Source organism: Acomys minous (assembly GCF_964271855.1).
Source record: "Acomys minous genome assembly, chromosome: 1".
Classification (NCBI taxonomy): domain Eukaryota; kingdom Metazoa; phylum Chordata; class Mammalia; order Rodentia; family Muridae; genus Acomys; species Acomys minous.
In genome coordinates this window covers 144,070,441-144,083,416 of record NC_140483.1, presented here as the reverse complement: position 1 = coordinate 144,083,416, position 12,976 = coordinate 144,070,441, and the positions used below count along the sequence as shown (strand labels likewise).

At 43.0% G+C, this 12,976-nt stretch overlaps 1 protein-coding gene across 1 annotated transcript in view; it reads right to left on the bottom strand.

Annotated features, from left to right (window-relative positions):
* TMEFF1 (transmembrane protein with EGF like and two follistatin like domains 1) overlaps nt 1-12,976 on the bottom strand; it is an 82,962-nt gene that overhangs the window by 18,480 nt on the left and 51,506 nt on the right. The window contains exons 6-7 of the mRNA XM_084779549.1: nt 10,694-10,842; nt 9,013-9,078 (exon numbers count right to left, since the gene is read on the bottom strand). Of these exons, the coding sequence (XP_084635675.1) occupies nt 9,013-9,078; nt 10,694-10,842 (215 nt within the window). The remainder of the gene's footprint in view (nt 1-9,012; nt 9,079-10,693; nt 10,843-12,976) is intronic.

The following is a 12,976-nucleotide window of genomic DNA, read 5'->3' as shown; positions in this document are numbered from 1 at the left end:
ACAAATACTAACAGTATTGGCCAGGTGTGATGGTGCATGCCTGTAATCCCAGCACTCAGAGAGGCAGAGGCAGGCAGATCTCTGTGACTTTGAGGCCAGCCTGGTCTACAAAGCAGTCCAGGACAGCCAAGGCTACACAGAGAAACTCTGTCTTGGGAATAAAAAATAACCATTATTCCAACTTGTAATGAAAGCAAAGCCAGGGATGTGCAAGAGGGATGAACAATAGAACACGCCCCACATACATACTCATAAATGCATGTGCATGTGAATTAATTGATTAATAAATAAATTAAGTAAGTAATCTGGAAGGTGTTCAGACGGGATATGCTTAGACTCTCAGACCTGAAGGGTAGACTCACTAGGGACATTTGGTCTGATGCAGGAATCTTTTAGTTTAAACTGAGAGCTCATTTCTAGGGTACACTTCCAGTGAAAATCATCATAAGGTAGTAAATTCTGATACTGCTGGATATGTTTCATGTTGAATGAAATCTCTAACTGTGTGCACATTTCCTAAGTGTCTGCTCACTCACTACTGCCTACCAGCGTGGTACTTTATAAGGTCAGACTTCCCATCCCTATCTGAATAAGTTTAGTTTACAACTGTCTTTAAGAGTGGTAGCCAGGGGCTGGAGAGATGGCTCAGTGACTGAGTGGGTTTAGTTCCCGGCACAATCCTGACGGCTCAAAACTGTAACTCATCCCAGGGACCTCTTCTGGCTTCCACAGTCATTGTACCCATGAGGTACACAACATATGTGCAGGCGAAACATTCATACTGTAAAAATATGAATAAACATTTACAGAAAGAATGGTACCCATTGCTAACCTAGCACACTGAACAGAACAGAACCATCCTGTGTACTTATATATGTTCCTAACAGAGCATCGTCAATGGCTGTAAACCTGAGCCTGGTGATGGGAAGCCCAGGAGAGAGATACCAGTAAGCTGAATCAAAAGATCTCTGGCCATTCCAAAAGCGCTTTTTAGAGATTGGCCATGTTCCAAGCACCGTGGTAGTTTCCTGGAGTTTGAAGCGATGGCAGAAAGAACAGAGAATAAGGACAAAGCCTCACTAGGCCACTGTGTATGTGAAAAGAGTGCTCAGCACTCCGGGTAACCCCTGAGAGCAGATTCGGGAAAGGCCGGGTAGCGTGCAGGATTCTTACTAGCTGCGAGGTAAAGAGAAGAGCACCAGGGCTCAGGATGCGAGCTTCATCCAGCCTCTCTACAGGAGCAAAGCACTCGGTTTCAGCTTTACCATATGCAAAACGAGGGCAGGGTGGCTATTGTGAGGCCCCCCTGATCATTCAGAGGCACAGGAGCACACAGTAGGACACTTGCTTGAAAACTGATAAATGAAGCCAGGAATGGTGGCGCAACGCCTTTAATCCCAGCACTCGGGAGGCAGAGGCAGGTGGATCCCTGAGAGTTTGAGGCCAGCCTGGTCTACAAAGCAAGTCCAGGATAGCCCCGGCTACACAGAGAAACCCTGTCTCAAAAAACTAAAAAAAAAAAAAAAAAACAACTGATAAATGTCTACCGAGGCCACTCATGAGCCATCATAGGAAGCAGCAAGAGAGGTGAGCTCAGCAGTGGTGAGAACTTAAGCTCCGCCAGCAACCATCCGTGAAACTACAAAGTGCAGTATCGGCAAAAGCCACGGATCACAAACAAGCCCCGAAATCTGGTCTTTGAGTTTTCCGAGTGATCCCAGCCAAGAGGTTTAACTGTCCCCCCCTGCACCGATGTGATCACTCAGATCCAGAGAAACTGGGCCTCGCAGCCTTAAGAGTAGCTCCAGTCTGACTCCGCAGCACAGGCCCTTGGCTATTGAACTGACTTCAGCCGTTCCCTGGGAGATGTGTAGGAAACGGACCAAAGCGTAATGATCGCGCACCTGCTCTCTAGGCTAAAAGAGACCGCGACGAAAAAGGAAAGATGAAAATGCTTTAAAGGCCCGATAAAGCACGACTTTAGAGACGCAGCCTTGGCACAGAGGAGTGGGCACAGAAGGAGCCTGTCTGAACAATGCCCTTAGGCAAGTGGTGCCAGGCTCCAACAACAATAGCGTCAACTGCTGGTGTCTGAACAATGCTTGAAGTGTGCGTGGCCTACACGGGACATCTGGCCAGCCAGTGACTCGTTCCATCTGCAGAAGCTTCACACACAAATCTGCCATCAGCGGCCATGTTCTCACACACAAAGGATGGTGTGTTCTAAGTAGTGATGTCATAAACAACAGTAGCAAGTATCTGCCGAGGACTGTCCCTCGAATCCCCTGGCCTGGTCCTCAGTGGGCAACCCTGATCTTTTTTTTTTATTCTTGTTATATCTCAATGGTTATCCCATCCCTTGTATCCTCCCATTCTTCCCTCCCTCCCATTTTCCCCTTATTCCCCTCCCCTTGACTGTTCCTGAGGGGGATCACCTCCCCCTGTATATGCTCATAGGGTATCAAGTCTCTTCTTGGTAACCTGCTGTCCTTCCTCTGAGTGCCACCAGGTCTCCCCCTCCAGGGGACATGGTCAAAGGTGAGGCACCAGAGTACGTGAGAAAGTCAGAGCCCTAGGCATGCACCTGCAGGGTAAGCTGCTGTGGCTACAACTCCTTCAGTACTTCCCCAGTATCTCGACTGTTCCCTGTCTCCACAGAGTTTAAACTTCTAAATCTTGTGTTGCTTCCCAAATTGCACAACACTTCCCTGTCCCCCTACAGACTGCCCTATCCCAGTCTCCTCACGTCCCGAACTGAGGAAGTGTCTACCCAGTAAACACACTCCTACCTTCTCTCTAAAAGCTCCCACGCTGTTCTCAACCCATCGCTCTCCATCCCAACTCTCCCTTCCCCAGTTAGGCCAGGGAAACAACTGCACTATTCCCTTAAGAAAACTCCTTCCATCTTCCTCATATACCACCCCCCCACACACACTCTCTGCTTCCTAGGTCCCTCCCCTTCCATCGTCCATCTTCCGCCTCCCCTGACAGGCAGGCCTCCCACTCTCAGCAAACCTCCCTTTCTCAGGAGCCCCTGACCAGCCCCCAAGACTCTCCACCAGCCCACCACACACACACACACACACACACACACACACACACACACACAGACACACACACCATTTAGGCTCCTCTCAGTGAGTCTAGCATCTGTATCATTGACTCGTTGTCCTTAAAGGGGCACATCACATCAAAAGACTCTGAACTGAAATACATAAGCAGGCATGGGGAAGTGAGACTCACGGCAACGGCATTTTGTACGTCTAGTGCCCCTGGCCAGCACAAACCAGAAGACTAGTGAGTGTCAGGAACAAGTTCAAAGATGAGGAGACGGTTAGAATAAAAAGTGTGGGTGTCTGTCTAACTAAACCACTACAATGCAATTTAACCTATTGGAAAGTACCTTGGGATTATGACGTCTACATCGTGAAGGAATTTAGCTGGTAGCTGGAAATTCTGTCAGTCACTGTGGGGTGTGAGGTACATGGGATATATTCATTTCAGGTTGGAAACTATATCTCAAAAGCTGTAGAATTAGAATCATGCTGATGGTGAGCACTGGAGGTAAATAAATACATTAATAAAATGCTAATAAAAACTGACAGTGGGGCTTGAGTAACGGCTCAGTGATTCCAAGCACGCACTGCTCTTGAAGAAGACCCAAGTTCGGTTACCAGCACCCACATTAGGAAACTCACAACTTGAGTTCCAGAGGGATTCCACATTCCTCTTGACAACATCTTTGAAATTTTCTATAATAAAGTTTGTGTCTGCTTCCCTCCAATTCCTCATGCTCAACCATCATACCTTTTTTATTCCAGGATCATCTAATGCTACTATAAGCAGCCCAGTTAAACTCACTGAATTGCCATCCTTTAAAAAAGAAAAAAAAAAGGACTTCCCACTGGGCATTCCCTTCTAAGTTCGGCATGTCCCTGCTGGTGTAGTGTCCCTGTTTTCTACAGGAGGCCCCATGGAAATCCATCCTACCTACACAGTCTTGGCTGTGAACAGGCAGACACAGGTACCGACCAAGAACTCCTGTCAATGCTGTAAGAACAGAAAACAAAAAACAGCAGAGCTACCTTTGAACATACTCTTTCGTTATTCAAGTACTAACAGTCTGGCCCCCATCTTAATGTTACAGTATTTTGAAAGTCCAGTGACCTTACTGCCTTCAATTCAAGATGACTGGCGCCTCCTCCCAGAATGCCTTTCTGTAGCATGGTAAGCCATTGGCCATTCTTTCTGGTGAGCAACTCTGGACAAGAGGTTTGTCTCTAGATTTATGCTGAACAGCCTCCTGGATGAATTCTTCACCACATCAAATTCCAAAATTCAATTAAACACCTTAACCAACTCCTTTCGCCCTACTCCAAACGCCTCTCCCTCCTAGCATATCATTTCTATAAAAAGAACCAACTGTCTGTCTAAGCCTTTGAGTTTAAGTCTCAGTGTTTTTAACTCTCACTACCCCACATCTAAGGAATGTCTGTCCCTTTTCCCTCTGCCTAATTCACCTCTCTGTCTTTGCCCATGTATACAATAAGCATGGTGTTCCTGCGGGTATCTCACTTACGTGGCTAATATTGTGGCCTTGTCTTTATCATTTATATTATAGAAATGATCCCGGTCTTAGTTTCTCTTTTATTACTGTAAAGAGACACCATGACCATGGCAACTCTTAGTTTAAAAAAGCACTTAACTGGGGCTGGCTTACAGTTTCAGAAGTTTAGCCCATTATCACCATGATTGAGAACATGGCAGCGTGCAGGCAGACATAATGCCGGAGAAGGAGCTGAGAGCTCTCCATCCATCCAGATCCCCACACAGGCAGCTCTGGGCCTGGCTTTGGCTTTTGAAACCTCAGAGCCCACCCACAGGAACACAGTTCCTCCAACAAGGCCACACCTCCTAATCCTTCAAGTAGTGCCACTCCCTCATTACCTAGCACCTAAATATATGAGCCTATGGCGGCATTCTTACTCAAACTACCACATCCCTATGGGTCAAAATGAAGTCTCAGTTCTCCAACAGGGCGAAATCTGGCTTCAAGCTTTCTTTCCCACCTACCTCCCTCTTCCTCCTCTAAATCCCTCAGCACTCTCCAATAGATCCTGTCATCACACTTGAGTCTGCATTGTTTCGGAGGATCTTTTAGCCTCCCTAAACATCCTGTGTATCCTGTCAAAGCTCTAACTGTAGGTCAAGTTTTGTTCAAATGTTATCTTCTCCATTAATTTTCTTAAATCTTCATGATCCCCCACCAAAGAGCAATCCATCTTTTCTAAGGACCATTTACACCTTCCAACTCTACTACAATCATGATAATATTTGATTTCCACATTTGTCAGAAGCCTTATTATAGGGCACACCCAAAAGATGCTCACCATGTACTAAATTATATTCCCTTAGCAACAAGTAGTGTTGCTAAAAAAAAACTAGCATAAATTAAATCTATAATAAGTAAATATCTTTTTAAAATATTATTAAACATATATAAAGTAAACTACATATAGTAAGAACTACTATGAAACCATCAGGAATTATATTAATGTTAAAGTGTTTGGCTATTTATATTTGGTAACTTTGAGGAAAACATCTTTCCTATCTTGGTGAAATTCTGAATACAAATCAATATTTATTATATCTCATATCTATCAACTTAAAACATCTATCTAGACCTAAAAACATTTTAACCCCTAAACAACTAAGCTTACTATAAAATTAAACTATCTGGTCTTCAACTCTATCAGAGACCTGAGAAGGAATAAAATTAATTACCTGAGTAAACAGGAAGTACAGGCTAGCAGCTTCCAAAGTAAAAAAAATGACAGTGACAATTTGCTGCATGAACAGTCACCCAAAACTCTCAATAACGTTGGAGCATCATCTTCAGCCTTCTGGCTCAGTATATCTGACATATTTCTGAGGCAGGAACTATTGAGGAATTGCTTACCCTGTCTTGGAAGACTTTGGCTATTGACTCTGCCTGCATCCAAGCTTGCCCATTTTCAGGCAGAATTCTGTCTGTGGCAGAAATGAGGACATTTTGCCCAGTGGTTTGTTTGCCACATTTGAAGCCATCTCCATGAGGAGGTTCTTTGATGCTCATCATCTTATTTGAGGTAGGCTGGGTGTCGCCAGGAGTTAACCTGTCTTATTGTCAATGAATCTTTAAAATAATAAAAATATCTTTAAATGCCATATTCTGTAGGTCTCTGAGGTTTTTGAAGACCTTATTTAACTATTACCTTATCTATAGAATCATATCTACCTGCTACACCTAGGGCATACATTCTTGTGATAAAAACAGACTAGTAATTGACTAATCAACTAACAATTAACTTGTATAACTTACTTATCCTAAACAGCTTGCAGTAGCACTTTCAAAGTATTGGAGTAAACCTTGCATTCTACTTGAGTTATATGGGTACAATACTTCATATTAGAGTAGAACTATATATAATATGTGTAAAGAATAATCTTAAATTTGAATTCTATACCAATGTATCTAAATTGAACTTATTTTGCATCAATATACAACATTCTATACCAATGAATTAAAAATAACCTTGTGAGTAACAATTAAGGCATTAAGTTGAGTAGATTCACTAATTTTTTGTCCTATCTTCCCTATGTCTTCCTATATTTTCTTTCTTTTCAACCCCTATCTCCACACCTAAGAAAGAAAGATAAAGGAAAAGAGAGACATCCCTGAGTCCAACTTTGTTTTCTCTCCCAATATGACCAACAGTAACTTATAGCCAACTCCCAATGAAAATAAACATCTATAGCCCAAGAAAGCAACCAAAAACCTAACCAACCCCCCTTAAGGGAAATGGGGTGTCGTTCTCTTAAGGTTTCTTCTGGCTGATTTGAGATGAGTAATAACTTTGTAGGGGCCCAAATAAAATTGGGAAAATGGTTAAACAAGCTAGGAATAGTATTTTTGGTCTAGTTTCTAAATGTTGAGAAATTCCAGGCTTAATAGAGTCCTGTGTGAGATAGTCTGAAATGCTGGACCAATTGGGATTGGAAGCTTTCTTCGAAGCTGTCCTGGGAGCTGCCCAGTTCTGATGAGGAACAGCAACTGAAGCAGTAAGTAAATATCTTATAATTACAATTTCATTTATGTTAGATGGCAATGCTTACGCCTACAGAATTCAGGCACTGCCCTGAAAAGTGGCAAAAACAACATTATAAATATGAGGTCATATTGTTATATGATTTTTACGAACATCATGCAAGTGTTTGGGGTATACACAATTCCCTAAATTACCTTAAAAATTAACTACTAACTACTGAAAAATGGTCTTCCTAGTGTAGTCATATATATCAGAGAGAATAAAACTAGTGTTGATCTGCTATGGCTCCAGTGGGAACACAGGTGATTTCCTTTTTTAAATACAGCACTTTGTATCAGCAGAGAAAACTGCTTTTCAGGGCCTCATGGGCTATAAAAAATTCAGCTTTAATACAATTCAAGTAAAGGAAGTAACATATTATTCAATTACAAAAGTTACTATTTACTGAGCACTTACAACCATGTCAGACACTGCTCTAAGCACTGATGAATACTCTTTAGCTTTGATGAAATTCTATGCAACAGGGACACTTAAAAAAAACATATAGTGAAGATCACATTTTCCTCTATTATGGTCTATGGATCCAGGCAGGGTCCCAGGTAGCCAGGTAAGTGCTCTACTGATGAGCTACACCCTCAACCCCTGGTGTTTTAAGACAAGGTCTTACTACAAAGCTTAGGCCTCACAAGTTAACTACACAGTCCAAGTTGGCCTTAACCTCATGATTCTTCTTCCTTGGTTTCCCAAAATGTCTTGCATATCATAATTTTTTTTTACATTTTGTTAATATTTTTAAATTTTATACAAATATTTACAACATTTTCACCCTTCTCTCTGTCACCTCCAACTGCTCTCATGTTCCCTTCTCCTCTCAAATTTTTCCCTTTTTAATAATTTTTACTTCTTTAATTACAAATTAATTGAAGTTGGGTATGGTGGTGCACACCTATAATCCCGGCACTCAAGGAGGCAGGCAGACCTTTGTGAGTTTTAAGGCCAGCCTCGTCTACAAAGCATGTGCAGGACAGCCAAAGCTACACAGAGAGACCCTGTCTTTAAACAAACAAGCAAACAAACAAAAAAAATAAGAAAATTAGTTGAAGGTATACTTGTTATAATGAGGCAATTATACACAAGTCATGATCTAGGAGCCCAGTGATATAAATCCTCTTTAATTAACCAGATTGACAGCATAATAAATAAATAAAACAATGCAGGTGATCACAAGATGGAAAAAGCGATGAAACTTAAGGTCAAGGGACATAGATTCTAATCTCTGCTTTGGTCTTTATTCAACATGAGACTTTGTGCAAATAAACAATATGGCTTCTCTGAGTCGCATCCATTCTCCTGGTAAGTATGGAACAGCTACTAGTTTGGCAGACATTCTGCTAGGGCTCGCAACACAAACCAAGGGCTTGTCTTCAGTTTACATAGAAAACACGATCTGAGATAAGACAGAGGAATGAATGATTATAACCGAGGAGGCTAAGTGCTCAGACAGGGGAGGGCGTAGAGGCATCTAATCCAGATCCTCAAATAATCCCCACACTGAGGCTGGAAAAGATGAGCAGGAGTTAATCAGACAAAAATAAAATAAAATAAAATAAAATAAAATAAAATAAATCGGAGACTTCCAGATAGAAGGAATGGGGTTAAAAGACCTGGCCACAGGGGGAAAATGTTAAGAGTGGATTCTAGAGAACTTCATGTTGTAAGGAATAATTTTAATCAATAAGAAGCATATACAAAACCACTCTCTAAACTGAAAGGAACCTTAGCTGCTTAAATAAATAATTTGTATTAAGTGCATGACATCCGAGAGCCAAGCCAAGGGGCTGCTGCAGTGGAAACAGAACCACCAGGGACAGCTAATGGCCAGAGTGCAAGATTCGGTCCAAATCTAGAAATCATAACTCAGTACCTTTCACATCTGGTCGATACTGCAGCCCGTCATCCTTCTTTCCCAATAAGCTGGTATCATCTGTGTCTGTAAGAAAAAGCAACTGTCAGGTTAGCCACACCCGATGCTGACAGTCACGCCACGGACTCACAGGGCCCAGCTGCTCCTGCCCCTCCCGTCCTGCCCACGTACGTCCTCTACCATTCTACTCTTCCGACTGACAGGTAGGACCACATGTACCGTGTGCAAGAATAGCATTCTGACATCTACAACACTGTGAGGAGGTCTCCATCATTGTCATCACCAGTGGTCCATTTTCTGTCTCGGATCTCAAGTGATCCCAGGTAGATCTCCGCATGATAAGCAGATTTCATTTGGACATCAGCTCAAACGACACCTACTTTGAGAGGCATTCCTGTGTAAACTGAAACAGCAAACACCTCCTTGGAGGACCTCTCTCTCTCTCTCTCCAGAGAACCACTGAGCTCAAGATTTATCTTTTCCTACCACATTCATCTGGAGATAAGGGGTTACAATCAATATGGGACCCCATTTAGACCCTTTTATGTGAACTGCACTGGACTGTGAAGACCAAAGGAAGCCACGAACACCTGTTGAGAGCCATAAGTCTCCACCTTCAACGCCCAGTGAGAGAGGCACACTTGGGTGTGGATAGAAAATTACTAAAAGAAATAAAACTTGAGACTCTACCATTCCAACGCTGCATTCATTTCTATTAAAACTCTTCCAGCTTGCCTAGTGCTCTGAACTGGATATTCCCGGAGGGCCACTCAAACGTCCCACCTAAGCTCTAAATGCCGCTACATGAAATAAACTAAACTGTGCTCCAAGACCAGAGCCATGAGCAAAGTCTACCCATGGGATCTCTCTGCCAGGAAACAGCTTCCTCCATCATGCCCCTACCTGGAAAGCCTCTGAGACCTTCTGGAATCTGCTAGCAGCTCAGAACAGGTATAGGAAGTGTGTCACAAACAACTCATTACTAAGACAAAGTAATGAATTCATCTTTACAACCCTCTTGCCCTCGCTCAGATAAAGCACGTGCCTTTAGTAACCCCGGGAAGAACAAAGGGAAAGGGAGCGGGACAACAAAGCCTGAAGGGATATAATCCTAGCCCATGAGGATGGGCCTGGTGCCCACACCTTACTAGATCCACCATCCCAGACAACAAGATATCACTGAGGGCAGACGCCTATGTCACGGGCTTCAATGACAGTTGACATTTCTACAGGAGAGGACAACAAAACTTCCTCTTATATGGTTCGTGTCTCCTAAATCATAATAAGCAGGAAGGGTGAGTGGAGTTTTCCTTTACTTTCTGTAACTTTACACTAAAAACCGTAACTGCATAGAACGTGTTCCTGTGGCGGAGGCAGGGGACAAGGGGGACTGTGTGAAAATAGAACACCTACGCTACAGGGGGAAGAATATACACAGCAAATGTACAGTTTTACTATAATTTAAATAATTAGTTCAACTTCTCCCTATAATGGAAGTTGAGATCACCTTAGAGCTATAAATCCGTCTCAAGCAGACTCAGATAGTCGCACATCAGGCAAGGGTAAGCTTAGTAACCAAACAGCCAAGACATGGCTTGTGTCTGGGGAGGGTGAAAACAACCAACTGTCTACATGAACAACAGACGAAGCTTTAAAGTATACAGTAATGCAGAGCGTTTACCTGTGCAGTGGCCAAGATGCCTTATGTCGATCTGTTCTTGCTTTATACAAGATGCTTCTCGAACGAAACAGGGATTGTTATAGGAACTCCCATCGGAAGCGCACACGGGGTTAAAACTGTACCCACTGCAGTCTATGTTACACACACACCTGTTGAGAAAGACAACAATCACCTACACTGGGCAACAAGAGAGTTGACAGTGCAGCAACAGCAAACAGCGGCTCCCGTCTGTCTTTCTCACTGCCTTCTGCAGCACAAGACAGAACGATGCTGTGTCACCTGTACACCAGGGAACTGGGTGCCCGACCAAAATTGTCTCTCAGGCATGGATTTGGAGATCATGTCTTCCAGACATGATGTCACCCCAGTCGGTAGTCTCTAGAATTTTCATTTTTAGATCAAACCACGAGGAGCTGTTCAATGTCAGCAACATTCATTTAAAAACAAGATGGCACCATGGGAAGGGGACAGAACAGTGTTCTAAACCAAAGGTCATGCTTTGTATCCATCATCTTCCTCAAAGTCTCATTTACCCACCTGTTAAATACATAATAATAGCCCTACACCCAACAGTCGAGGTGATTTAAAATTATAATAGCTATGAACTAGGTAGAAAGTGCTTTTTAGCAACACATCTACCTGGGCAACTGAGCCTCTCTCGACTGTATCCAGAGCCCCACAGCACAGCAGCCAGGTGCACCCAGCCACGGCACACCTGCCAAGAACAGTGAAGTCTAGCAATGAGGATGATGTCATCTCTAGCAGCACTGGGGCCCAGCGAACCCCACCACCCTCCTACTGAAAACAATACTGAGTTAAGTCATTTTAAAACTTCCTCTTGGATACACCCCAAAGTTGGCGGAAAGCTAGCGACATGGAGACAGAGAGAAAAGTCCTGGCTTCTAAAGGTGGTTTTCACCTTAAAGGTACTGACCAAATGGGCAGATCCAGTTATCAGCCTTTTGGTTTTGTGGGCCTCTGGGAACAGGAGACATAAAACAATGACCCACGCAAGGGAGAGAATACAGAGACCTCCAAAAAGCTACAAGCCTTGGCGTGAGTTTCAATAGGCCACAGAAAATGCTTTTAAAACAGAGACGCCCAGAGCCATGGTACTGAACACTGGGAGGAAAAACTTCTCCGGGGAGAATCCACAACCACAGCCACTTCTCCACTGCAACTTAAAGCACGATCGGTTCTTCTAAGGTCCCCAGTGCAGAACTGAAGAGCTGAAGGACCGGACGGGGCCCTGGGCAAATAGCAGAAGCAACAGGGTCTCCCCTGGGTCTTTGCGGTTCTCCACAGTGCACAAGTGAGAAAAGTTAAGTCCACCTCCAAACACATGCGCACATGCAGGCGCACACATGAATATACACACAGGACTACATGCACACACACATGCACACATACAGAAAGACCTTTTCAAAAGAACCGAACATTGTCTACGAATAAACAATGGGCAATAAGAACAAAATTGGAAAATAAGAGGAAAAATTTCAATAGCCAAAGTTAACAGATCACAAACTGGGGAATTGGGGAAACGAAAGACCAGGAACCGCTCAGACCACAACAGTGGCACATATGAAAATCAGGTTAAAAGGCACAGACGAGAGCCATAAAAGCTCATTGAAACCCTGGGGGATAATAAGGGTGAGGAAATGAAACGGGACAATGTGCCCAGTAATTTAGCTTCAAGCTTTCTAAAACTAAAAATAGAAATTTATCTAGGTACCTACAAACCCCAAACAGAAAAAGTGGAGAACCTACACACTAAATAGTGAAATTTTGCTCACAATAAATAAATAAATAAATGAATAAATAAATAAAAACAACTGAGAATGAGAAAGGTTTAAAAAAAATGTCAAGCATAAAAAGAACTGGGTAATACAAAAGCCAAATTATTTTTAGCCAAAGAACATGAAATAATATTTACAATGTATTGAAATTAAGCAGAATTCTATACAGAGAAAGAAATGGTTTAGTTTGGTTTTTGGTTTTTGGTTTTTGGTTTTTCATTTTGGCTTTTAGATAGGGTCTTGTTTATCCAGACCAAATCACAAAATAGCTAAGGATGGCCTTCCAGTCCTGGTCCTCCTGCCTCCACCTCTGAAGTGCTGACGACTGGCGTGCACCCCCACGCCCAGTCTACGCAGTGCTGGAATCAAATCCAATGAGAGCTTCATGCACATCAGGCCAACTCTCCGCCAATGGAGCTACGCCCTGGTCCCAGAAAAATAAATAGAAAATAAAAGCACCGTAGAAAGAAACAAAGTCTTAGTGTAC